This window comes from Primulina huaijiensis, chromosome 14, assembly GCF_012295235.1.
Source record: "Primulina huaijiensis isolate GDHJ02 chromosome 14, ASM1229523v2, whole genome shotgun sequence".
In the NCBI taxonomy this organism is placed as follows: Eukaryota; Viridiplantae; Streptophyta; class Magnoliopsida; order Lamiales; family Gesneriaceae; genus Primulina; species Primulina huaijiensis.
In genome coordinates, this window is record NC_133319.1 from 18,350,068 (window position 1) to 18,375,211 (window position 25,144).

At 33.6% G+C, this 25,144-nt stretch overlaps 4 protein-coding genes across 6 annotated transcripts; 1 reads left to right on the plus strand and 3 right to left on the minus strand.

Annotated features, from left to right (window-relative positions):
- Window positions 1-708: 708 nt before the first annotated feature.
- Window positions 709-1,923, minus strand: LOC140957793 (basic blue protein-like). The gene is made up of 2 exons (XM_073415184.1): window positions 1,708-1,923; window positions 709-1,188 (listed from the first exon to the last, which is right to left on the minus strand). The coding sequence occupies exons 1-2, from the start codon at window positions 1,886-1,888 to the stop codon at window positions 989-991; spliced, it is 381 nt and encodes a 126-aa protein (XP_073271285.1). The 5' UTR covers window positions 1,889-1,923; the 3' UTR covers window positions 709-988.
- A 3,240-nt stretch (window positions 1,924-5,163) lies between these two features.
- LOC140956583 (NADH dehydrogenase [ubiquinone] iron-sulfur protein 8, mitochondrial) lies at window positions 5,164-7,810 on the plus strand. Of its 2 annotated transcripts, none has more exons than XR_012171495.1 (8): window positions 5,164-5,241; window positions 5,835-5,928; window positions 6,438-6,491; window positions 6,587-6,678; window positions 6,844-7,016; window positions 7,355-7,422; window positions 7,498-7,609; window positions 7,697-7,810. XR_012171495.1 is itself a non-coding variant. In XM_073413387.1 (8 exons), the coding sequence occupies exons 1-8, from the start codon at window positions 5,188-5,190 to the stop codon at window positions 7,790-7,792; spliced, it is 684 nt and encodes a 227-aa protein (XP_073269488.1). In that variant the 5' UTR covers window positions 5,164-5,187; the 3' UTR covers window positions 7,793-7,810. The 2 variants fall into 2 exon arrangements, 1 of the variants encoding a protein (XP_073269488.1); XM_073413387.1 differs by having other exon boundaries at window positions 6,844-6,957.
- Window positions 7,811-12,812: 5,002 nt separating this feature from the next.
- LOC140957450 (histone-binding protein MSI1) lies at window positions 12,813-16,298 on the minus strand. 2 transcript variants are annotated; one of them, XM_073414721.1, is made up of 6 exons: window positions 15,803-16,298; window positions 14,799-15,125; window positions 14,522-14,674; window positions 13,638-13,762; window positions 13,402-13,497; window positions 12,813-13,264 (listed from the first exon to the last, which is right to left on the minus strand). In XM_073414721.1, the coding sequence occupies exons 1-6, from the start codon at window positions 16,145-16,147 to the stop codon at window positions 13,033-13,035; spliced, it is 1,278 nt and encodes a 425-aa protein (XP_073270822.1). In that variant the 5' UTR covers window positions 16,148-16,298; the 3' UTR covers window positions 12,813-13,032. The 2 variants fall into 2 exon arrangements, with proteins under 2 accessions (XP_073270822.1, XP_073270821.1); XM_073414720.1 differs by having other exon boundaries at window positions 13,402-13,500.
- Window positions 16,299-18,955: 2,657 nt separating this feature from the next.
- On the minus strand, window positions 18,956-21,917 carry LOC140956640 (large ribosomal subunit protein uL3-like). The gene is made up of 6 exons (XM_073413475.1): window positions 21,783-21,917; window positions 21,409-21,509; window positions 21,016-21,126; window positions 20,217-20,521; window positions 19,698-20,107; window positions 18,956-19,359 (listed from the first exon to the last, which is right to left on the minus strand). Exons 2-6 carry the CDS (start codon window positions 21,491-21,493, stop codon window positions 19,101-19,103), a joined length of 1,170 nt encoding a protein of 389 aa, XP_073269576.1. The 5' UTR covers window positions 21,494-21,509; window positions 21,783-21,917; the 3' UTR covers window positions 18,956-19,100.
- Window positions 21,918-25,144: the final 3,227 nt, after the last annotated feature.

A 25,144-nucleotide genomic window follows, 5' to 3' on the forward strand; every position in this document is an offset into this window, starting at 1 on the left:
TTTTGGCTTTTAAATTTACTTACTTTTTTTGGATTAATTTATATTATGCAGATTTCAAATATACCATGTATAAATATATAGGCAAAAACTTGTGTGAGACGGTCTCACAGGTCGTATTTTGTGAGACGGATCTCTTATTTGGGTCATCCATGAAAAAGTATTACTTTTTATGCTAAGAGTATTACTTTTTATTGTGAATATCGATAGAGTTGACCCGTCTCACAGATAAAGATTCGTGAGACCGTCTCACAAGATACCTACTCAAATATATAAATTTATTTGAAATTCATCCAAGATAGATATCGTTTCAAATCCAAATATTAAATTCATTATCAAATTAAATCCCTTGTTTTATATTAATTCAATCCATCCAAACAAAATCTTATGTTTTTCCTTCTTTTTTTAAAAAAAATTTAAAATCATGTTGAGATGAATAGATAGAAGTTTCAATAATATAAATCGAAGCAAATGTGGCTAAAAATTAAATACATTTATTTAAAATCCAATTAACAAACGATTAGTTCTAAACGAAAAGAGCAACTTCTATGAAATTTATATTATTCATTATATTATCTATATTAGTAAATAAGAGGTCCTGTAATAACTCACTCTGATTTCCAAAATTAATCATTTTTTCCCTCAAAATACTCATCCCCACACTACTAGTTTTATTTCCACAATAAAAACATAATAAAATTAAAAAATAAATAGGAAAAAGAATTATACGAAGCCCGAAGAAATTTTACAAGAGTAGGAGAAAATTTCGAGATCGAGCATCCTTGTTTCTTACCACTTCTCCAAATGAAATCCTAGAGAATATGCTAATATTAATTTGAAAACAATTTCGACCGAACGGGATCTCAAACGTTTCTATTTATAGAATATGATGCATATTACTTCATTAATACAGTGATCCACAGCATAAGCAACTTAATTTATAGATTTGCAAGATTATATTACAAAGTACTAGCACAGATGCGCCATTTAATTACACGGCATTCACGGAAATCTTCATCTCAGCCAGGCAATGCCCTGGAATACTGCAAATGAAATAATTTTGTCCTTTCACGAGTTTGATCTGATCTTTCCCCGACCGATAAAATTTGGACCCAGAAGGAGTCGTGCACTCGTTGTATCCAGCCTCGTTCACTTTCACAAGATTGTGGAAGCTTGGATTGTACTTGAACACTGCGAAATCGACGACATGTTACGATATCTCCAAGATCTGGTCATATCATGGTTTGTGGAAAAGGTCGTAGAAATTGCTGTTTTTTTTAATTCTATAGATATGTATATTGCAGATTTTTTTTTATAAATAAAAAATTAAGAATATTTAGAAATTTCGGAAAAGCATATAAAAAAATTTGGAAATATTTTCGGAAAAAAATTCTAAAACCATTCCGCAACGTCACGGCCGTTCACAACCAAAATTGATTTATGACACATAAAAAAAGTCACTTCAAGCATATAAAATGAAGGCAAAAACTTGTATGAGACGGTCTCACGGGTTGTATTTGTGAGACGGATCTCTTATTTGGGTCATCATGAAAAAATATTACTTTCTATAATAAGAGTATTACGTTTTGTTGTGAATATGGATAGGGTTGATTCGTTTCACAGATTAAGATCCGTGACACGGTCTCACATTAGACAACTCTAAAATGAATCGCTTTACGTGCAATTACTCTTCGTAAATTTTATGCTAACCTAGTACATCGCCAGCCTCGAAGCGCTTGCCTTGGGGCCAGCCAGACACGAAGAAGCTCCAACCGCCGTCATCTCCCACGGTGTATGTGGCAGCTTCAGCCACTCCGCAGTGGAAAACCACCACCATAAGCACAATTGCCGCCGCCCCAAGGATTACTGCACTGCCTCTTCCCACAGTCATCTTCGTTTCCTTTTTCTTATATATCTTTTTTTCCCTTCCCCCTAACGCATCGGCAAATGGAATAAAATTTATATAAAGGAGAGTTATCAAGTCGGGACTCAATTAAAGTTAGTAGGTCCCACCTATGTTACATATTATTTATTTTTTTAAAGTTAAAAATTCATAACATTAAATCCCGATATATACTAAGAGAAAGTCAAGATGGAATATTTCCATCTAATCAAAGTAAATTAGAAAAACTATTGAATGCTATATGAGCAAGAAAATGTGCTACGGTATTGGCCGCCTATGTTACATATTCAGTGGACTGCATCATACCATGTACATAAAATTCTCCGATTTAGATTTAATTCCAAATGACAGCGAAAACACGCTTCACTTGTGGTGCGTAGTGACATAAACTTTTTTCAATGAAGTCTGTATTGAATCCAATTGATCGCGAAAACAAGCTCGGCTCTAAGCATGTAATAAAAAAAATCACTAGAAATAGATCTTGCTAGTAAAACACTGTCACTATATAATTTAAAAAGTACATTATATGAACCTGACAAAGTTCTTATAACCCGCAATGACGAGGTTGAAGTGAAGAAGCTTCGAGGCCTTGCAGTAATGAGGGGAACATAGCAGTTGAGGCATTTAAGATTTTGTAATAAATTTTGAGCTAACAATTCCGACTATCACTATGTAGGACACTAACGATTTTTTGGGAGATGCTTTTGGATTCTTTTGGCTTTGTGGGGGTAATGGAGTTTTGTTTATGTTATTCATATAAATAGTACTTTTATCTACTCAACATATGATACGTGTGTTGAGTGAATAAATCATGAACACTCATTCAATCATGATATATAGATGATTGATCACGATTCACCACTCTACACACGTGTTATGTGTTGAGTCGATGAAGACACTACACATATAGGATAGCATCTACCAGAGATGCTTTGAACACCCATTCAACTATGATATATGGATGATTGATCACGATTCACCACTTTACACACGTGTCATGTGTTGAGTCGATGAGATCACTGCCCATATGAGGTAGCATCTACCAAGCCGGTAAATGTGGTGTTTTGTGATATTGAAAACTCAATCCGCTTATTTTATATAGGGATGTAAACGATCCAAACCAAACCAAACAGTATCAGGCTTGAGCTTGGTTTGTTTAAGACTGTTTGAGGCTCGAGCTCGAGCTCGAGCTCAATTCGAGCTTCTATTATCAGGCTCGAGCTCGGTTTGTATTGAAATTACTGAGCTCGAGAAAAGCTCGAGCTCAGCTCGTTAAAAGCTCGTTTAACATGTTAATCAAGCCTGGCTTGAGCTCGTCTCGTTTTCGAGCTCGATAAGCATGGAATTGAGCTCGAGTTTGAGTTTGGATCGAGCGTGTTAAAAATTAAATATATCTATAAACTAATTTTAAATCAGACATAAAAATGTAAATTCATTCATAAATAACCAAAACGACACAAATAAAAGCTAAAAAAACATAAATCAGTATATTATTGAACATTCCAAAATCATACATCTAGAATATTCATTATATACTGATATTACCAAAATCATCTAGAATATTCATTAAATATAGTAAACCGAAGATATCACATCATTATGAAATGAATTCGACATAATTAACTTAAATTATTGATTAATGTCAAATGGCATATCAATTTAGCATGTAAAATTTTAATTAACCTTTACAGACTAATAGTAAAGTTACTCAACTTGTATATGACTTGGTTATGTAAATTTTTAGGGAAAAAGAATAAGTTGATGTATTTCTGTTAATTTATTTTATTTATTGCATTTTTAAAGAACATTTTAGTATAATGATATGCAAATAAGATTAAAAATGTAATTGTGACTAAATGATGTGAATTCATCATTTTTTCAAACATGTCTTATATTCAATTCCTTCCATTGACATTAGTACTAATATTTTTATTTGTCAACTCAACAAATTAGCCAAGCTCAAGCTTACGAGCCACCTAAACGACTCGAGCTCGAGCTCGAGCTCGAGCTTACGAGCCACCTAAACTCGCGAGCTCGAGCTCGAGCTCGCGAGCCTATTATCGAACATGTTTGCGAGCTCACGAGCCGAATATCCTTAGGCTTGAGCTTGGTTTGATTAAATTTTCGAGCTCAAAATCGAGCTTGGGCTTGGTTTGATATGATTAACAAACAAACTCAAACGAGTTTTTTATCGAGCCGAGTTTCGAATAGCTCGCGAACGGTTTGGTTCATTTACATCCCTAATTTTATATTATGTAACTTGTCAGCATGTATTTTGGCGAGTCGGGATATCACAAACTCAATTCACCTATTTTGTGGCCACATATCTGATAGCCTTAACTCGTTTTGACAAATCTAATAAAAATTTACATCAGGTTGAACTAAATTATATACTAATCACAGATTTTTTTTTTAAATATTCTTAAAATTTTTATATATCAAGCCTGCTTAACTAGATTCTCTACACTGACTAGCAATGGATATGACTAGAAAATAACATGTATGCCTGTTGATTGAAAAACAGAAAACAAGAATTAGTAGACGTTGTCTTTGTTTGAAAAAAATAACAATTGACGCCGGATAGAAGTGGAGTAAATATTTTTTTATTAGACTATAATAATTATAATTAAAATACTATAAATTAAAGGAGTTATGTCTTGTTACATATTTTTGCAACTTTTATAAAAAAAATTAAATTTTACGACTATAATTATGTTTATTTGGGCTTGAATATGCAAAAAATAAATTATCTATGTAATTCGAAATCAAATAAAATATTTTTATATTAACTTAAAAATATTTTGCATAATTTTTTTTATATAAAACATAACGGTAAACCACAAAGATGTGTATTTTTTAGAATCAACTAGTTAGCAAACATTAAATAATAATGAAATTTTACTTATTGTAAAAAGTTTATTAAAAATAACACAAATATTCATCTGAGACGGTCTCACGGATCAATTTCGTGGGTCGAATATTTTATTTGAATCATCTATAAAAAAATATTACTTTTTATGCTAAGATTATTACTTTTTATTGTGAATATCGGTAGAGTTGATCCGTATCACAGATAAAAATTTGTGAGACCGTCTCACAAGAAACCTACTTTAAAAATAAAATATCGCTTGAAAATGAAATAAGAATACACAAAAACTCTTGTAAACGATCTCACGTATCAATTTCGTGGGTCGAATGCTAAAAATATTATTTTTTTATTGTGAACTCACAAATAAAAATTAGTAAAATCTCCCGCAACCAACTTATTGTTTCGTTTCGGCTGAGACATGGCCATCTCCTTGGCTCGTAAATCCGTGTCCGCTCTTCGCGCTGGTCACCTCGTAAGTCGCTGTTTGAATTCCTCATTGTTGATTTGATTTCTTTTCTTACACTACAATTTCGAATTCGGAACCACAAATTTTGTTTATTGGATTTGTTTTCGATTTTATATCAATTTTGATGAGAAGATGTTGTTTTGCTTTTTGATTCGAGTCATTCCTAGGGTTGAGTTTGGCTCCGATGTGATTTCGTTCATTACGATGCCGTTTTTATTGTTTTAAGGAATAAAATTAGTACCAGTTTGCTGGTTGGTAAACATTTTTTACTTGATTTTTGTGCTTATATTGTAATTCCGATTTCTGATCCTCGTACACAGCTTGTTTTACTGGTTTGATTGACATTTTAGCTCATTTATTCGGTTTTACTGTTTCTAGGATTAAATTGAATATGGTAGTTTGGGTTTGGTATGGAATTATGTTGCTTGCATCTCAATCGATGGAATATTTTTAGCTATTTGATGGACGGGCGAATCTTTAATTCCTCCATTGCAAGTGTTACGGACCTTGCACATCGTGAATACATCACTAAGAGGGATGTTCTGCTAACGATTATATTTTTTGTATTTTCTTAATATATTTGGGGTTGGGGAATGTAGGCTTTGGCAGGGCAAACCTTGAAAGGAACCAGCGGTGCTGGAGCAATATATCAGCGCTCATTTGCCACAAAGCAGTCATTCTCTACCGATAAAGGTTTTTATTAAAATTTTTAATCATTTTCTGTGTTGAATTAACAATTGCTTTTGGCGTATAATACATTTGAACAAATGGTTGTGTATTGACTATTGAGATATGAATGGCAAATATTAAATAGCGCTATTGAACCAGGTGAAAGTGCTTTTGTCATGGTCCTTTGTGAACTTACATATGGAATTAGGATTACGATTTCGTACTCCGATCTCTCCTACATGAAAGGGAAAGTAATTCTTGGTGAATATCATTCTTGTTGCCATTTTCATTTTGCTTTAGACCATTATAGAACAAATGGCAATCTGGTGCTGCGGTAGATTTCGGCTGTGCATATTCTCTAGCATTGTCATCTCGAATACAGACTATCCATAAACAATTGATTCAGCATGCAGTTTATCTTCGTCGAGTTCATGCTATCAGATACTTGTGATATTTTGCTTAATAACCCTAAAAAGAAAAATGGCAATATCAAATGTTGATTTTTAATTGGTTTTGGGCTCTTTAACCTACAGATGACGAAGAGAGAGAGAAACTTGCAAAGGAGATATCAAAAGACTGGAGTTCTGGTTAACAGATTTTTACATCTTTTACCTAAATTTGTTTTTTTTGGTAATCTTTTCCATACAACCTTAAATTTTGGCTCCTTGTTACCTACTTTTAGTTTTTGAGAGGAGTATAAATACTTTATTTCTCACTGAGATGGTTCGAGGTCTGTTGCTGACACTCAAATACTTCTTTGATCAGAAAGTAACAGTAAGTGTTTAATTTTTCATCTTCTTTCTATCACGGGAAGGTTTCAGGTTCTTTGCTTTAAAGATTTTGGCTAAAGTGGATTGCAGGGGAGTTCAATTCCATAGCATATTATTATGTGTATTTCTAGTCGATTGATAAATGCCTGAGATTACTTTTCTTGTGCAGATTAATTATCCTTTTGAGAAGGGTCCTTTGAGTCCTCGTTTTCGTGGAGAACATGCCCTGCGACGTTATCCAACAGGAGAGGAACGCTGCATTGCCTGTAAACTATGTGAAGCTGTTAGTAGTAGATTCCATTGCTCCCTTTGCTCAAGATTATTTCATGGTGGTATTATAGGGTCAGTTTATAATTAGTTTTAAAAAAACACTTTTCCAGTAGAAATTTTGTTAAGTGCTTTTCTTTTAAATAGAACGACAAGCTGTTTGTTTTTAGATATATAATAGTGAACAAAGTGCTATCTTATTATTTGTTTAAAGAGATGCTAAAATCTGACCTCTAAAAATCACATTTTATTTTGCAGAATTGTCATTCATATTTCTAAATTATCTATCTTACTGGAAATGTACTCCAGTTCTAAATCAATATATATATATCGTGGCCTTCTAGTGCAGCTATATTTATGTAACCTTGTTGCTGATTACATTTTTATTTCATGAAATATTCGCTTTTGTACAGATTTGCCCTGCTCAAGCAATTACCATTGAAGCTGAGGAAAGAGAAGATGGGAGCAGACGGACAACCAGGTATGCTTGTATCTTGTATTTGTGTTGCACGGACTACTCCTTATGGGTCACACTCATACAAATCTTGATCTGCAGGTATGATATTGACATGACAAAGTGCATTTACTGTGGGTTTTGCCAAGAAGCATGCCCTGTCGATGCAATTGTTGAAGGGCCCAACTTTGAATTCGCTACTGAAACTCACGAGGTCTGATCTTGTAACTTTAATTTTGCTTGAACGACATGTCAGAATACAACACTAATACATCATCATACTTCTTGAATGTAATAATAGGAACTTCTATATGACAAGGAAAAGCTCCTAGAAAACGGTGACCGCTGGGAGACTGAGATTGCTGAGAATCTCCGTTCGGAAAGCCTATACCGCTGATTGCTGGTTCATTCCCATCAGCTCCAAAACATGGACGTGGTGCAGGAGATATCGAAGTTTTTGAAAAACTATATCAAATAAAGGAAAGGTTTTTACTCTCCTGCTTGATGTATCGCCCGCGAGCTAGTGAGCGTCAAATGTCATTCCTATTAACTTTTTATTACTTGCCCCACAATCAGATAATGAGATTCTACATTATATGTTTAATCCTCTTTCTCGATGATTTGGTGAGTCTTGATCTCTATGCTGTGCTCTAATATAGATTAATTATCTGCAATTTGGTTATTTTGTCTTAACCGAAATTCTTAAAGCAACATTATTCTAGCGAATAGCCTCAAGAGAATTCTATTTTTTTTAAAAAAAGAAATATTTAAAAGGTAAAAGAACTAATGATCGACAACGATCACGATAAACGAGTCGTCTCTATTCTCCAAGATTCCAACGGGGGAGGCCATAACAACTTTTTTCCACCATTAAAGTCTAGGTGCTTTTAGGTTAAAAAATATGTTGTCTGAAAATCATTTATGGCATGCCCAAAAGTACCATTTAACTACAAACATTGTCATTTTATATAAATTTAGTTTTTACCTTAAATTTAACAACTGGCTGTATTCTATTTAAACTGATAAATAAGTTCTCTTTAATTAAAACTGACTTGTAGAGTCCAGACATTATTAATAATACATAAATATGTGGGGTAACAACAAAATGACTTAACACCTCACTGGTCTCCTCCGGTGGGTGCTCCACCTTGTACGTCAGATGCACCTTAAAACCCTGCAGTGGTAATCAACACGACCAAAGCAGTAGCACCCGAGATATGTAAAGTTATATAACAACAATAATAATGAACATAAACTATGCATAAACATAATTACGTTGCAATATGCTATCCATGATATTAAGCTCAAATAATCAAGATAAACATAAGTCAATAAAACAGTATCGATAACAAAATGAATACATGCTCGAGCTACAACACACAGGACTTGTTGTCACGCGGTTGAATCGCATTAGTCGAGGTATTATCAAAAGTCTGAAGCAATAGTCGATAGGTGATCAGAGTTTGGATTGCAACGATGGTCGCACAACGGAATCACATCGTTGTATGTATAAAATATGAGAGTATGAGAGTTTTGGTTGCACGATAGGTGATATGACGGTTTTGTGTGTGCGCGCGTGTGTATAAAATAAGACCAGGTCGGAGGTCGAGTATATTTTGAACATTCATGTGTTATTTACAAGGTTCTAAAATTTACCGAGTGCTAGTCGGACACTAGACAAACTCCTAGTGCCTAAACCGCCTAGGCTAGGGACTAAGCGTGATAAAAATATATATAAAAATTTAAGAAATTTTAATTTTAGTTACTAGATGAATCATTTTAGTTATTGGACATGTTTGTAAGTCAAAAGACTAAGCCCATTTGTAAGTTAATGGGCTTATCATATCAACTGACCCACAATTGATTATATATCAGTTAGTTCCTTAACGCTAGATAAACCCACTTGTTTCCAATTCTACTGGATATGCTCCAATCTTGTCACGATAGAATGCTATTCTCTCGTTGAAATCTTGAAAATTCCGAAAGACTGTCACCGCAACGGTTATAACAAGTACAATCACTTTTTCCCAGACTACTTCCGCAAACTACCACCCTAAGGCCGTCTAGACTGGCTGACTGTCACATTTTCGGTGCGGTCGGATCTAGGGCGAGGCGAATTTTAGGACACTGGTTATTTAATTTTAATAATAGGTATTTTATATTTTATATAAATCTAATATATGTCAATATATATTTTAGAAAATTCGGTCAATAATAATTCTAAATTATAATTAAATACTGGACAATATCTACGTGTTATGCATGTCCTTAGAAATCAGCAACGAATCCATAAAAACTAGTGCACCGACGCGAGCTTGTATAATATTTTTTATAATTCATTTGATTTATATTTAAATGAGGATCAAAATATAATTATAAAAAATAGTGAAGGACTACACTGTAATTTTGATATATAAATTAAAAAATAAATTGAAAATAAAAGAATAAAAAAATGACTAAGAATTGAACCTATAACCTAAACCCCAAAAAACAATCACTCTATCTGCTGAACTACATATAACTTGCATTAAAATTTTATTAATATATATAATTATTAAAATAGGCAATGACACCAAAGTTAGTTACTCTAAGTGTCTCAAACTTAATAAAATAGTATAGATAAAGGTTAGGAAAAAGATCAAAAGTTTAAAAAAAAAAAACACACTCTTAAAAAGGCCAATATCAGACGCTCTGTTAAAACTTTTTTTGCCTCTGCAGGTAAATGTGGCGATCACGGTAAAGAAGAAATGCCACTGATGTTTTTGTTTGGGAAAACCCATAAACCGCAGAATCTATCGTGCTAAATCATTAAGAATTTGACTGGAAAACTTAAGCGGAAGCGTACTTGAAGACATATTTTTGAATTCTTTAGAACGTGCCTTGATCTTCCAGATCTACGCGGTTTTTCCTTAAGAGAATCATTTAGTTTCTCATCAAAACTATTTTCTTAATGGGACAGAGAATAGGGAACATAATAACGCGAGATCTGGAAACCATGACTCATATATANCACAACCTATTAGATATATTAAAGCTCAATAAACCGAAACCTTAGTTGATCACTTTATTTGGGCTTAACTTAATAGACAACCAAAAACACATAATTATTCACATATAAACCCATATAAATAAAATTGATCCAACCGTTTTTACAACGTACAAATATTTCCGATTCTTGAATAAACCTGAAAATGAAGAAATCGATGATGAGTACATCGTAAGCACGTCATACTTCTCCCTGTGCATACCGGTTTGGAAGGTCTTATAGTATTTATGTTCTGCTGTAAAATTTACTTCCATTATCTCATGCTGAATTTAACATGATGTTTAACTTTTTTGAAGATTCAGCTGATTCAAGTTCCAACGCAGTTGTATTTGACTGCAAAGATTTTGTCAAGCGGCGGCAGTGTCCTTGGGTGTCTTCTGCCATCGATGACACAGCCCCGGTGTTTAGACATGTATTAGAGGGGAATTATTATTCATCATCGGACTAGTTCTTGACATATATAAAGGATAACACATCATTGTGGTTGTTGCAGAGAAACAAACTTGATGAATGAATGTCTAAATTCTTGAAGTAAGTTCCATATCTGAATGTATGTTGTCTGACACTTGTAGGTTGCAGTGTTTTTGCCAAAATTGGCCAACTCCATATCAAAATGCCATGCATATGCAGGGATATGGAAGACTCGTGGCTAGGAACTTGGAAATATTTTCTTTTGGGAGAGTGGACTGATCTCAGTTTTCTTGAATCATTGCAAAAGAAGCTCTCTGAAGAAGATGAGCATCTTTTGCAACATATTATCAGCAAAAACTGCTATGTCAGTCTGAGGTCTGAGGCATCATCTAAAAGAGAGAACAATTATGAAAATATATTACAATTATCCTTCAAAACAACGGCAGGACATCCCAGAATTTTGACCTGATTGAATACTCGAGGACAATCATTTTGGTTATGGATTTGAGCTGCAGGTATGCCGTGTGTCCTTTAATTGATAATTATTTGTTGCATGGTAGCTTTTATATGTAATGTCATTAAATGATCTTCCAATGACTTTAAGCAGAATTTTTCTCCCAGTAAATGGAAGATTTCTGTGACTCCCCTTTTTCTGAAATATTTATTCCTCTACTATTCTGCGATTGGAATGATACAAAATAACTACGTCCCTTGTTTGTTTCCAGTTCCTACGCTCATACTGTTGAGAATCATAACTTTTGTCTGCAGATGCTTTTATGGGAGAATCTGCCAATATTGAGAAACCAGGAGGTCTACCGAATCCCATCTGTTGGTAGCATTTTTGCAACACTTGATAGATGCTGCCAAAACCAAGAACTCATAGGACCAACTATTCAAGCCATTCCATTGATAGACCCCCCCTGAATTCATATTATTTGTTGAATCCAGATGTTGATCTCAGGAAGACGCAGGTTGAATTCGAGAATAGGTTCAAAGATCAAAACATTGAGGTATTTTAATCTACATTTTTACTGTCAAAGTTTGAAAATAAACCAAAAAAAATTCTAAGACAACCAAGTTCTCTGCTTTAACTGTAACTTTGAATATCCATCATCAACAAGCATTTTATGCACATATTCACATGCTAATCCATTTTTGTTATTTGAACAAACTTCCCACCATGGGGAAAGTCTGGATCTGTACATACAAGTGAGGAACTGACACATGCCTTAGAAAACCACGATTTGTTATCTATTTTGGCCATGGAAGTGGTAAAAATGCGTGAGAGAAAACAATTAATTTCACTGTGCATCCACTATGCCTCAATTTTATTGAACTTTACTGATCAGATTTTCATTATATTCGATATTTCAGGAACTCAATACATTCCAGGTCGTGAAATTTAGAAACTCAACAATTGTGCTGCTTCTCTACTTCTTGGATGCAGTAGTGGTTCTCTTTATTTGAAAGGAGTTTACGTACCACAAGGGGCTCCCATTTCTTACCTGGTAGCAGGGTCACTTGTTGTCATAGCTAATATGTGGGAAGTAACAGACAAAGATATCGACAGATTTGGGAAGACGATGCTCAATGCTTGGTCGAGAGAAAGATCAGCCGAATGTACCAAACGTCATGTACCTGCACAGAATCGTAAGCCATCGACATGTAATCATGGACGAAGGATTGGATCATTTATGGCACTAGCTAGAGAAGCCTGCACTCTTGGTTAACTCATTGGAGCTTCACCAGTTTGTTATGGTGTTCCCACAGGTATAATTAAAAGAAAAGATGTATAAAATACTGATTTGAATGGAGATCCTGAAAATTGTAATTTACTAGTTGTGTTTAGAAGTGCTCATAATCGACAGATTTAATAATGACAATGGGAGTGGAAAGATGTTTAATAATCCTCCTCGTATCTCATAATCCTCTCTACTTTTGATTTATTTATACCTTAAAGTATTCAATCTCAGATCCAGATTGTCTTTAATCAGCCCGCACTTGAATCGGGATAAATGTACAATCATAGTTCAGACGAGACCAGTACAGTAAAGCAGATCAATCATTAGCAGTTAACAAACCTGAAGAACTTAACATTACAAAAATATTAAGGAAAATAGAACACCAGAAGTTAAAGCACGAAATGCCTAGTTGTCCTAGAATTCATAATCCTAGAGGAGCTAGGAGGCTTTGTTGGTGGAGTCATCTCCAGGTAAATCATCGTCATCATGGTAAATGTTCTCCGCCATCTGCCAAATTTGTAGTATGTTATCCTCAGCGACGCTTGCCATCACCCAATCTTCACACGGGTTCCATGAAAAGTCCGAAATTTTACTTGTATGACCGCCGTGTATGAATAACAGCTCTGGTGGTCCGTCCTCAGCATCCTCTGGAGTCTGTTCTTCGTCGATCCTGCCAAGAAAAAAGAAATGAAATTAATAGTAGCAATATCAGCATCTTTCAAGTTAGGAGACCGGACGACTGCTGTTAATAAGAATACAAAATATTATGTGATAAAACCAACACTCCTAGCTCAATAAGTAAATCACCTGCTAAGATCCCAGATCATAAGTCTCCTGCCAAGACAACAGGAAGCTAAGATGGTCTCATTCTTTGGATTCCATCCAACTTGGAAAACTTCCTCCCTGTTGAGCAGTTAAAAGCAGACTAGAGGTTAAAACAAATGGCGGCCTAACAATTATGGTGAGGCTATATAGCAAGTCTGATAAGATAAATGGAAATATAGAATGTAAGACTTTTAACAATTATAAGAAAGATTCCTTACTTGTGACAATCAAATATGTGAAGGGCTGTTGAAATCTTTCGCAAATCAAATAATTTAACAGTCTTGTCAGTGGACCCCGTTGCAACAACCCATTCATTGAATGGATTGAAAGCTAGACAGTTGACCTACCAAATATGCAAATAAAAGAACTTGATTGGGAGTTCATTGAAATCTAAAAGGCAGTGACAATCTGATTATATGGATGGTCCTTGGAGCAAGCAAACCAAGCAATGGACAAAGCATCAGTTAGTTAAGAGTACCGGTACACGTGGAGAGTGTCCTAAACACCTCCTCAGGCGGAAAAATTATCGTTGTACAATAATTTAATAAACAGTAGTCGTCCAAGCCAGTGCGGATTTCATTTTGAGCAAAAAGGTGATGTATTTCTGTGGATTTATATTATTTTCTTTTTCAGAAGTGGAAAAAGGAAAATTAACATGTCCTGAAGATCATGAAACATTTCTATAGAGAAGGTAACTAGTAAGAAAATAGCTTGTCCAAATTAGCAACGAAGGGAACCGAAATCAAATGCCCTTCTTCCCTTCTTCAACCCTTGATATGAAGTTAAATTATCAATCAAAAGTCACAAACTTGAAACAGAAAACCCATCTCACCTCAAATCAACACCTCAACTAGAAAATAAAGGACACGTTCTTTCCAAAATAGAAAGGGCTTCCAATTTATTTCCTAATAGATTAGCCTTTTATAGTTCGGGAACTTGCATGAGCGAGAAATCAATGTCAATAAATGAATGAATTCAATCAGACAGAACTGTAAAGGTTTAATCTACTTTATATTTTCGATTTATATGAGCGAATCACAAGAATAAATGTACTTATTCCCTTCTAGTTTAAAATAATCAAAATAGAAAATTAGAAACTGACCTCACTTTGATGAGCAACAACAGATTGTATAGGCTTGGTCACAGATGGAGTCCGGAGATCCCATATATGCAGATATTGATCATCTCCCACTGAACCAAACAAGTATTCATGCCTGAGATGCCAGGCTACATCTTCGACGACACCTTCATGAATCTACAACCAGGACATGTGAGTTTATTTTCAAAGAAATCATGCATCTCAAGGTAAAAACACAAAAACCTGATACTACTTTTCACCATGAGCCGGAACTTCTAGCCAAAATTTCCATATAACATACCTTAAATATTTGCAATGCATCGAGAACCTTATTTTTTGGAGCTGCATTTATGTCCCACAAGCATATTTGGGCATCATCAGAACCACTCAGTAAATGACCATGTTTGAACTGGCTCCATGATAAACCATACCCTTCGGTACTGTGGCCCCTCAGCCTCAAATCAGGGTTGCATGTACCATCCAAAGGAGGCTTGGATGGATGTTTGCTGTAGTCAAAAACATATACTTCCGCACTAACTGTCTTGGTAGCAATAATAAATGAGTTCTGAGGCATATAACGAGCTCGGTTGACCTCCCCATCATGATTTATTTGCTGAATAATTTGCACCTGAAATAAACAAATAGTTACATTGTCAAAAGAGAATGGAATCTATGTTAATGAAAGTAATGGTTCAGTCAAAAAAAGAAGAATAATGTAATTTGCTGCTGGTGTTGTGTTCTTTTCTAGTTCTGAGTGATCATATTTAGGTACAATTACTGTTCGACCGTAGTTATTTGGGCTTAATTAATATTAATTTGTAACCATTATCCATTAACTCCCAAATCAACCGCTTGTGAGGGAGAATCTGTTTTTAAAATATCAAGAGTTTCATAGGACTCTGTGCTATTAACTTGTTTTACAGGCGAACTGTCTTTATCTCTATTAAACCAAATTCCGATTGAAGTTTCACAGTCTTTGCTTAATCTGAGTTGAGGCCCCTACCACTCAAAATTGGCTATTGATCTTGACCGAGTTCCACCTATGCTCTTTCAGTGCTGAAATGCCGGACATTCCAGTAGAATTCAGGCTCCACCACTTGTGTAGAGTTGTCTATCTCAGTTGATATCTTACTTCCAGCTGTTTGGCTTTACCGTGGATTTTCTCACAATAAATAACTTTAATTTATTTAAATACTCAAATTTAATTGTTACTGGGAAAAGTTACAATTATTTCCAACAAAATCTATAGAGCAAGGAAGTAGAGCCAAGCACGAGTAAATTGGACGAAAAGAGAAAGAAGAACACCTTTCCGTTGGCGCATCCAAATCCACCATATTCAGAGCGGTCATCGTCGTAAAGTCGAGCATCATTCTCCGCATCCTCAAGGGGAAGCTGAACCTGCGCAAGCATCAGATAATTGGGCTCGTTTTCGGACGTATGGGTTCCCAAAATCATTTTTTGCACGGAATAATCCTTGCCCGGTGGCTCCTCCCTGTCGGGCAACCACTCGACGGTGAGCGAGGGCCATTCCAGCGCATGGGTGATGACTAAATCGTATAAAAAAGGAGTGTTCTTCTTCCAAATCTTGTACTCCTCGTTTATCAAACGCTCCTCCACTTCTCCCCGCATCTCATCCTCATCCTTCCCCATTATTCACACAATTCTTCAACAAGATTGGAAAGGCGGGTGAAATTGTGCAGGATTTGGGAAATGTACTAGGGTTTTTGGTGCGAACGAGTGGGGATTGCGGGAGGTGTAGCGGGAGAATCAGTGGAGTTCTTCCAAAGCCTTCTCAACCCGTGTATATTATATTAGTTTTAATATTAACAAATATAATTTAATAATGATAAATTTTTATATCAAATGTAAATACACCAAAAAATAAACCAATACGGTTCTATTTCCGACTTGGACGGTCTCACGAAGATTTATCTGTGAGACGGGTCAATCTTATCGATATTCACAATAAAAAATAATACTTTTAGCATAAAAAGTAATATTTTTTCATGGATGATCCAAATAAGAGATCCGTCTCACAAAATATGACCCGTGAGACCGTCTCACACAAGTTTTTACCTCCCAACTTTTATTGAAACCCGAACCATCACTTCTAGAAACGAAATCGTTGACACAAAATTACCCTTTTCCAATTTTGTGGAAAACATGAGTATCAATAATTATGATTTTACGTTTTTATAATTTCTCAATATTTTGTTCATTCATTACAAAAAAATAAATAAATAAAATTATTTGTCTCCTCGGTAAAAAAGAAAACCGTGGTCATACATTAATATATGATGTCGGAGAAAACTCAAATTAGTCTCAAATGGTTAACTACAGTCTCAATTTTATTTTTAATATATCGGTTTACTCCTAAATCTTTTAAATTATACCCAATTTGGACTTTCAAACTAAGAAACATTCAAAAATACCCAAAATACTATTGGTTTCGTTACATTGGGTCATTTAAATGGTATAGGGCTCAGGATTTTGATTCCAAACATACTAAATTATTATTATTTAGTAACCTATCTTGTTGAGGTGGAGATTTTTATCAAAATATGGATTCGAACATATGTTCGATATTTATTATTTTCAAGTTTTATTCCAATAAATTGAAATATTTAAAACAAGAAGATCTAACCAATGTTATATATCATAAGCAAATATAAATGAATCGAACTATTAAGGAAAAATTATGATTCAACACATTAGATCCCTAGAAATAGTTTCAAATTCCTCTAAACTATATGAAGATTTTAGAAAAATAAAAAAGATGGTATAAAATTATGATAATCAGTTATATTATGTACTACAAAAAATTAAAGAAATCCTTGAAAATTAAGAAAAAAATTAATGCAAATTTAAAGGATATTCAAACAAAACTCCAAACTCTAGACGAACAATCCAGCTCTAGCAATAAGATTTTGAAAGTTACCACCATTCTTTGGTATCGAACATTTTTTACATCAAAGATGGAAGAACAAGGAAGTGGAAAAACCTTTAACTGATGACAAGAAAATGATCAATCTCATCAAAATTATCTCAAAAAAGAAAATAATCTTATGACAACAGTAAAAATGATTGGTCTCGATGATCTCCAAAAGCTTGCAGAGTATTTTGTAAACCTCGAGGTCATAGATCTGAAAATGAACACAATCAAGTGTGAACAACCTTTAGTTAACAGAATAGTTTCTAAAGAATCACCAAAGAAAAATGTGAGATCCTATTATACAAACATGGGAGGACCCTAAAATGATTTCTAAGTTAGTGGAAAAGCACACCCAGTGGGAATAAGGTCAAGAAAGAATCAAATTCCACCAAACACCCTATGAAAAATTGTTTTTGAATCAATACATCCTCACGTGATTATGCTTAACCTTGATGTATTGGATTTCAAAAGCAGAAAAGATCTCATAGATGATTGGACATCAATTATGAGAATCGCAATATGAACAATTGATCTCAATAGAGAATGATTCATTAAACTATTAGAAATGAGTCTTATGATATCAATCATAATCGCTTGAGACATGACTTCGGCAAAGACCAAATAATCAGTCATAACCGGAGAATCTTGGGACATGACTTCGACAAAGACCAAATAATCAGTCATAACCGGAGAATTTCTTAGGGAAATAGCTGGAAGAATGACTATCACCCTATTTAAAGCTCGGTTTATAGGGATATATTATTTTAATAATCAAGATACAGAAAAGAGAAAGAAATATAATCAAGCTATGTATAATATAAATATAGTCTATTGCATAAATTCTCAAATTTTTAAACAATACAAAAATCTCAAAATTATAATATTTAGTATTTTCATTGAACTCCACCTAGGTTGTAAAGTATAAATCTTTATCTCAATTTCATCACGACCTTCAACTATCCAATATTATGCGTTGCTAATATCACTTGCTAGCATGGTTTTAAGAAGCACGAAGCATAATGAAGTTTTATGGTTAATTTTTAAGCTTTATTCTTTAAATAAGTTTCGTACATGTTTAAACACTAAGATTAAATGAATAAATTCACGTTCTAGAAAATATAAAAATATTAAAATTGTAATAATTTCATACAGATCTACAAAATAATGTGAAAAATAACCTCATCATCAATAAACATGCTCTATTTGTATTTATAATTTTTTGTTTAATACTTATAGATTTTTTTGAAAGTAAATTTATTTTAAAAAATAAATGAATTCTTGTGCACTAAAACATTGATACTTAGTCGATCTTAAACGAGTTTTTAAATACTATTAAAAAATGTGGGATTAAAATAATTATTCAGTTATAAAAATAATTAAATAATTTTTAATTTACAGCCATTTAGATTTCAAATTGGGATACATATAAAATAGTTTATTTACTGGAAAAAGTGATGTCATGCTGCGCCCCCACCGAAAAAATAAGAACGTAGGACTGTAGGAGACAGTTCTTGCAAAAAAAAATCAGTATGAAAGTGTATCGCACTATAAACCAATGAGCAAGACAAAAGTTCAAGACCAGCAACAAATAGGTTTAAAATACAGGAAAATAAACTTAACCTTAATAGAACGCAACCCGAGCAACCCCGATCTCTTCTACTAAGAAAGCTACTAGGCTTTGACTCGACCATAGAACTTCTGCTTCTCCTGAGTTGTTTGGAAACGTCCATGCCCAAACTTGGATGAGGTGTCAATGAACTTGAGCTTAATCTCCTCGAGGGCTACACGAGAGGTCTGACTGAGGAGTGATTGGCGAAGAGTGACGACCCTTTTCTTGGGACCAACACAGCAACCCTTGATCATGAGGTAATCGTCCTTGACAACACCGTAGTGAGGAAACCCACCCATGGGTGTAATGTCTTTCTCAGTCCTGTCACAATTTCATTTGACAAAGTTTAGCTCAGAAGAAACAAAAACTTGCTCATGCGAGGAATCTATCAACAAAATGAATAAAATTATAATTGATATCAACCAAGACGTGCATACAGGAGTAGGAGCATGGTAGCTCTACTATTCGAAGTTCCAAAATGTAAGTTGTAACAGTTTAAGCCTGGGTAATGTGTTTCATATTAGAAAAAGTGCCAACTTCATAGATAACAATTGACGAGAAGAGAAAAAATGACGAATTGAACTAAAAAATGCAAGTGACAGAAAAATTGGACGTATATCTTCATATGATAATGAAAGCAGTGGGTATGATATTTCAACCTGTCAAACTCAGTACTGGCGGAGTGTTCCTCATTCCCTGCCTTGCCAAGCTTGTAGACCTTCTTGTTCATTTCAGTGCGGTGATGATAACCGTTTTGACCGGCCCTGGCAACCGTGAAGGAAACTCTGGCAGGGTGCCATGCACCAATACAAGCCACCTTGCGAAGACCCCTGTGAGTTTTGCGGGGAAGACGGGTAACACCCCATCGTGTGACGACACCTTCATAACCTTTCCCCTTGGTAACACCAATAATGTCTATCATCTCATCTTTCTGGAAAACAGCATCCACAGGGATCTGCTTCTCAAAGAAGCCATATGCAAAGTCAACCTTCTGCGCAACAGTTCCACCATTCACCTGTATCTCCATCAAGTGTGCCTTCTTCTGTTTCAATCCCTTCATCTTCCGAATCTACGTCGACACATAATATTTAACAGAACAAGTTCATAACTGATTCTAGGGTTTAATTCATGGCAAACAAAACATTAAACAGAATAAGAAATTAAGATGGAGTCCGTACCTGAGTGTGAGCCAGCACACGAATAACGGAAGCATATTTTTTCAATTTCTCCAGCTGGGACTGAAGATCCTTCTTACCCTCATCAGTCTCCAATTTCTTCGAATGCTTGGTGAAGGCTTTCTTTTTAGACTTGCACCAGTTCTTGTAAAACCTTCTCTTCACTTCCTCGCTCAGGTGCTGAGCCCAAACTGTATTAAGGCAGCGAAGTCCTCTGGGAGTCTTCACATACCCAACCACTCCAACAACCACCATGGGTGGTGTTTCAATTATAGTGACAGCCTCACAAGTTTCCTTTTTGTGAAGTTCTACAATGATCAATTCCAAATCAGATTTCATTTCAAGCTTACAGTTATAAGCAACTCACAGATGTTTTTAATATAGCAAAAGTCAAAAACTAAAACAATTCTTTTTTTCAGTTAGAAATACTTAAGGCCACCTAAAACTAGCCATAAATGTCAGGAAGAAAATTATAATTTTTATTGATAGAGTATCATCACATTAACATAGAAAATCACAAACAAAAGATTTTCAAACTCAATGCAAATGGAACTGTAAAAGAAACCAGTAGTTTGCATCCAAATAAGTGTGTCGTGTTGTTATTTTTAGAATTAGGAATACACTAAAAATCAAAGAAACATTACACAAATGGAAGTTTGGTAAAGAAGCACGAGAGAAGAAAAAAGGAGAGTTTGGTAACAAAAAAACTGCATGCTTAACCAAAATTCCACACTTAATGAACTCGTCAATGTTAAAGGAAAAGAATAACCAAATGGTAGAAATTTAGGGGACAAAAAATTACTTGATCCTGGTTTCTCGACTTCCCTGACAATGTGAGTCATTCCAGCCTTGTAACCCAGGAAGGCCGTCAATTTGCAGGGCTTGCCGGGGTCATCCTTGGGAAAAGCCTTCACTGCATGGTATATGACAAATCAAGTGAGCACCAAAAGGAAAGATAGAAGCAATTACGCAAACATGAACATATGGCCGAAAAAACAGTAAACATGTAGCAGAGTTTGATTCACAAGATACGTGAAAGTCAGTCATTTGGCAACAAGTTTGAGAGAACGCATTTTTTCAAAATTACATATTTTATTTTCACCTCATTCCCATTGAAGTACATTCGTTTCAACACCACTCGGATAACCGACTAACGATAACATTATGTCATTAATAAATCCGACAGCATAGTTACCTTTTCCCCTGTGACGAGCAGCCCGCTTCCTCGGGAGAAAACCAAGGGATCCATGCCTTGGGTGCTCAAACTTCCTGTGCGACATCTTCCCCCCCGTCACCCTTCGAAAAACAAGAACTCAGAAAATATTAAAAAGAAACTCGCATTCGCAATCACTCAATCGCCACCATATCCACATCAAAAGAAAAAATCTCAAATTCTACGCCAATTCAAAAAAACAATGGCACGTAATTATCCTAATATCTAGAGATCGGTAGTACAGAAAATTACGAAACAAAATCCATAGATAGTTCGTTAGACAAACTCTCATTTCACATAAAATGCAATGGAATTCCATTAAGAAAAATCAAGTCCTGAGGAGCAACGGCTCGTACCTGAATACTGCGCTTCTAGGATGAGTGAGGTTTGAGTTTCGGTTGAAGAAAAACCCTGCACAGCTGGGCTGACATCTATTGCATTCGTTTGTGTTGAAAAGGTATTGGGCCAACTATTACAATTGGCTTTGCAGATATGTATTGGGCTTTAGGCCTTGTTAATATGAGCCCAAGTTACAAAGATGGAGGTACAACGACAATAATCGAAAATTATTTAAAAACTGCTTATAAAAAAATTTATATCATAAAAAAATTTTAGAATCAATTTATCTTTTATCTTAAAAATTCATTCTATAACTTTTTTTAAAAAACATTGTGATATATTTAAAATTGTGAACAATTTCCTTACAAAATCATGTACTTCTCCAATGGGATAAATATATGTTTATCTGTATATTTTGGGAACAAAGTATCTTTGGAACTTTCTATTTTTCCACATGATCTCTTTATTTTTAGCTTTTATTGATAATTTATATGGCATCCTAAAATAGTCTAAAATTTATAATTTATTGAGCCACTCGAGCTTGGCTCGTTTATGTAGTTTGTTGAGCTTTTAATGTACAATAATAACTTACATTGTCTCACATTAAAATTTGAGTGTAAGAGAAGTTATTGAAATACTACAAAATGATAAACTGATCTCCTTAAATTTTCATAACTTAAAGTAAATGCTAAAACATAATAATACATTTTATTTATTTACTTAAAATCCATCTATTGGTTAATTTTTTTTAAAAAATGTAAATTATTGTAAGATTTATTTTGACTTTCTAAAAATATGTTACAAATGTATATTAAAATAGAAGAAATTACATGTAATTTGCACTTTTTCAACTTTTGGTCCTTTTAACAATTTGAATTTTTAGTATTTAACCTTGTATGTTTTTTTTTTCCATTTTTGGTAATGTTAATGGTAAATTTGTATTTTTAGTCATATACCCTACTTTTTTTTCTTTTTTTTTCCCCCATTTTTAGCACTCTTTTGGCGGACGTAAATGCTAACATGGATTTTTGAAAGAAAACTTTCATGCATGTTGTATTTTCTTAGAATATTATTTGAAAAGAAACTCAACTAACTCGGGTAAAAAATATGACCAAATCGAAGAAAAAACATGCACGTTACATGACTGAAAGTGCAAATGCATTGTTAGCAGGACTAAAAAACAAAAAAAAAACATACAAATTATATGACTAAATATGCAAATTCATCTTAACATGATGAACAATAAAAAAAATCATATAAATTACTGGACAAAAAATATAAAACAAGATAAAAAAAAAATATTAGATCAAAAGTATAATTTACCTTATAAAAATATCACACGTTTGCTGGTATGGACTAATGATTATAAAAAAAACATTTAATATGAATGATTGAATAAATGTCGTATGCAATAAAGATGAGTAACGTCTACATTTACTTTGTACGAATAGTGACTGATTTAAAAAAAATACCCAAAAAAAAAAACTTAATTTGTATGCAATATATTTAAAAATAATAATAATTTGAATTCAAAATTAAAATATAATTTATAAAACCCATGCAAAAGATCATAACTTATCGTTGATTTACTACCGTTAATCTTTAATAATTATTATTATTTATATATTCAACATGGGAAAAAAACAAAAACTCCACAAAATTGCATGCATGCTACGTCTCATCGTCAATTTATAGAAATTTTTTGGTATTTTACTTAGCAAATTATTTAATCTAACATTTTAACAGATGAATGGAAAAAAATGAACAAACAAAGATTTTGGTAATAATTATGATGATTCCAGATAAAATCAAGTAAAAAAGTGCTAATTATGATCATTCAACAGCTATTGACATACATACATGCGTACATACATTACATATACACATCGAATCGAAGAAAAAAGAAGAAGAAAACCTAAATAATTTACGGAAGAAGAAAAAAGAGTAGGGGTTTATTTGTAATTTCTTTAAATTGTTCGAGCTATATGTTCTGAATTTTAGGGTTTTTTAATTTGGAATCTATCGGGGAGGCGATGGATTTTTTACCTTGCCTTTTGGTTATCGGTGCGGTGGCGCTGTAGAGATCAACGATCGATCGGAACCTCTTTCGCCGGCGGGGGAGGGGTTCAGGAACTTGTGTAATTAATTTCACCACGGAGGATATCTCCGCCGAGTCCCCAACGCTTTCCTCGCTTCTTCGCTCCGCCGTCTTGGCCTCCTCTCCGACGCTCTCCGCCGAGTCGTCGCTGAGCTGGATCAGCAGACGAGCCGCGTCCATTTCCAGCTCAGCGACGAGCCGCGTCCATTTCGGGTTCTGTGAGGACTGGCTTCATCCGGGCTTCTTATTTCAATTGTATAATTTATTTTCCCTCGATTTTGTGGAGCATAATTGCTATTTATAGAGTCCAGATATTGTGAAATCACTGTTCAATACTTCAGCTCTTCTATATTTGAAATTGACCCCTTTGGTTTGTAGTTAATTCAACTAATATAACTTATTACTTTATGTTCATTAAATAAATAATATATAATCTTGGTAAAACAAAGTATTTATTTATTTTTTTATAAATTAATATTCAAATATTTATTATAAATAAAAAGTAATTAAATGCTAACGTCAAAAAGGTTACATATAAAAAATCTGATTAAAAAATGTTATATCTTAAAATTTCCATCATCTTGAATATATATGTATTGTTCTTTAAAACATAAATTGGTCTAAAGTGGATTTTAGTTTAATCATTCGTCTCACGAATACAGATCTATGAGAGCGTATCACAAGAGACATTATTATGATATTTTGCAATAAAATTTAAATTTTAATTAATTGATTAACACTACTTTTAAATTTTGCTATTATTTTAGTTGGAGTATATATATATATATATTACAATACTTATTATCATAATAATTTAAGGTTTATTATTTTATAAATGTACTCTATTGTTAATTAATTTCTAATATTTAGTGTATACCAACATAAAATAAATAGAGTCAAAATAATAAATTTATTTCTAAAAAATTATGAATTTAATCATAAGATAATATATTATAATAATAGAAGATAATAGAAGATCTTAATTTTAATATCAAATTTTAATTTGTTTCACATGTTTTTTAAAATTGAATATTTTGGCACCCAAAAATCTCAAAATTCTTAAGTATTTTGAATAAAAAAATTCCCTAAAATTTTTAGGTATAATTTATAAATTTTATATTATATTTATATATAATAAAAAGGTATGACTAACTTTTTAAATAACACATATTTTTTTAACATAAAAAAACATTACATTTAAGTTTTTTTTGGTAGAACAACATTTTATAATAAAGAAAAATAATGGATGTATGGATAAAAAAGAGAAGTAATATAATTAAT

Excerpts from the sequence above, each read along its gene's own strand:
- LOC140957793 (XM_073415184.1), bottom strand. The coding sequence starts at position 1,888 with ATGACTGTGGGAAGAGGCAGTGCAGTAATCCTTGGGGCGGCGGCAATT. Across the intron at positions 1,189-1,707 it reads CGAGGCTGGCGATGTACTAG|TGTTCAAGTACAATCCAAGC; the intron begins GTTAGCATAAAA and ends TCGATTTCGCAG.
- LOC140957450 (XM_073414720.1), bottom strand. The coding sequence starts at position 16,147 with ATGGGGAAGGATGAGGATGAGATGCGGGGAGAAGTGGAGGAGCGTTTG. Across the intron at positions 13,501-13,637 it reads CACATATTTGATTGTCACAA|CAGGGAGGAAGTTTTCCAAG; the intron begins GTAAGGAATCTT and ends TTAACTGCTCAA. Across the intron at positions 13,265-13,401 it reads ATGATCTGGGATCTTAGCAG|GATCGACGAAGAACAGACTC; the intron begins GTGATTTACTTA and ends TTTTCTTGGCAG.
- LOC140956640 (XM_073413475.1), bottom strand. The coding sequence starts at position 21,493 with ATGTCGCACAGGAAGTTTGAGCACCCAAGGCATGGATCCCTTGGTTTT. Across the intron at positions 20,522-21,015 it reads AGTCGAGAAACCAGGATCAA|AACTTCACAAAAAGGAAACT; the intron begins GTAATTTTTTGT and ends TGATCATTGTAG. Across the intron at positions 19,360-19,697 it reads GCCAGTACTGAGTTTGACAG|GACTGAGAAAGACATTACAC; the intron begins GTTGAAATATCA and ends AAATTGTGACAG.
- LOC140956583 (XM_073413387.1), top strand. The coding sequence starts at position 5,188 with ATGGCCATCTCCTTGGCTCGTAAATCCGTGTCCGCTCTTCGCGCTGGT. Across the intron at positions 5,929-6,437 it reads GTCATTCTCTACCGATAAAG|ATGACGAAGAGAGAGAGAAA; the intron begins GTTTTTATTAAA and ends TTTAACCTACAG. Across the intron at positions 6,958-7,354 it reads CCTGTAAACTATGTGAAGCT|ATTTGCCCTGCTCAAGCAAT; the intron begins GTTAGTAGTAGA and ends GCTTTTGTACAG.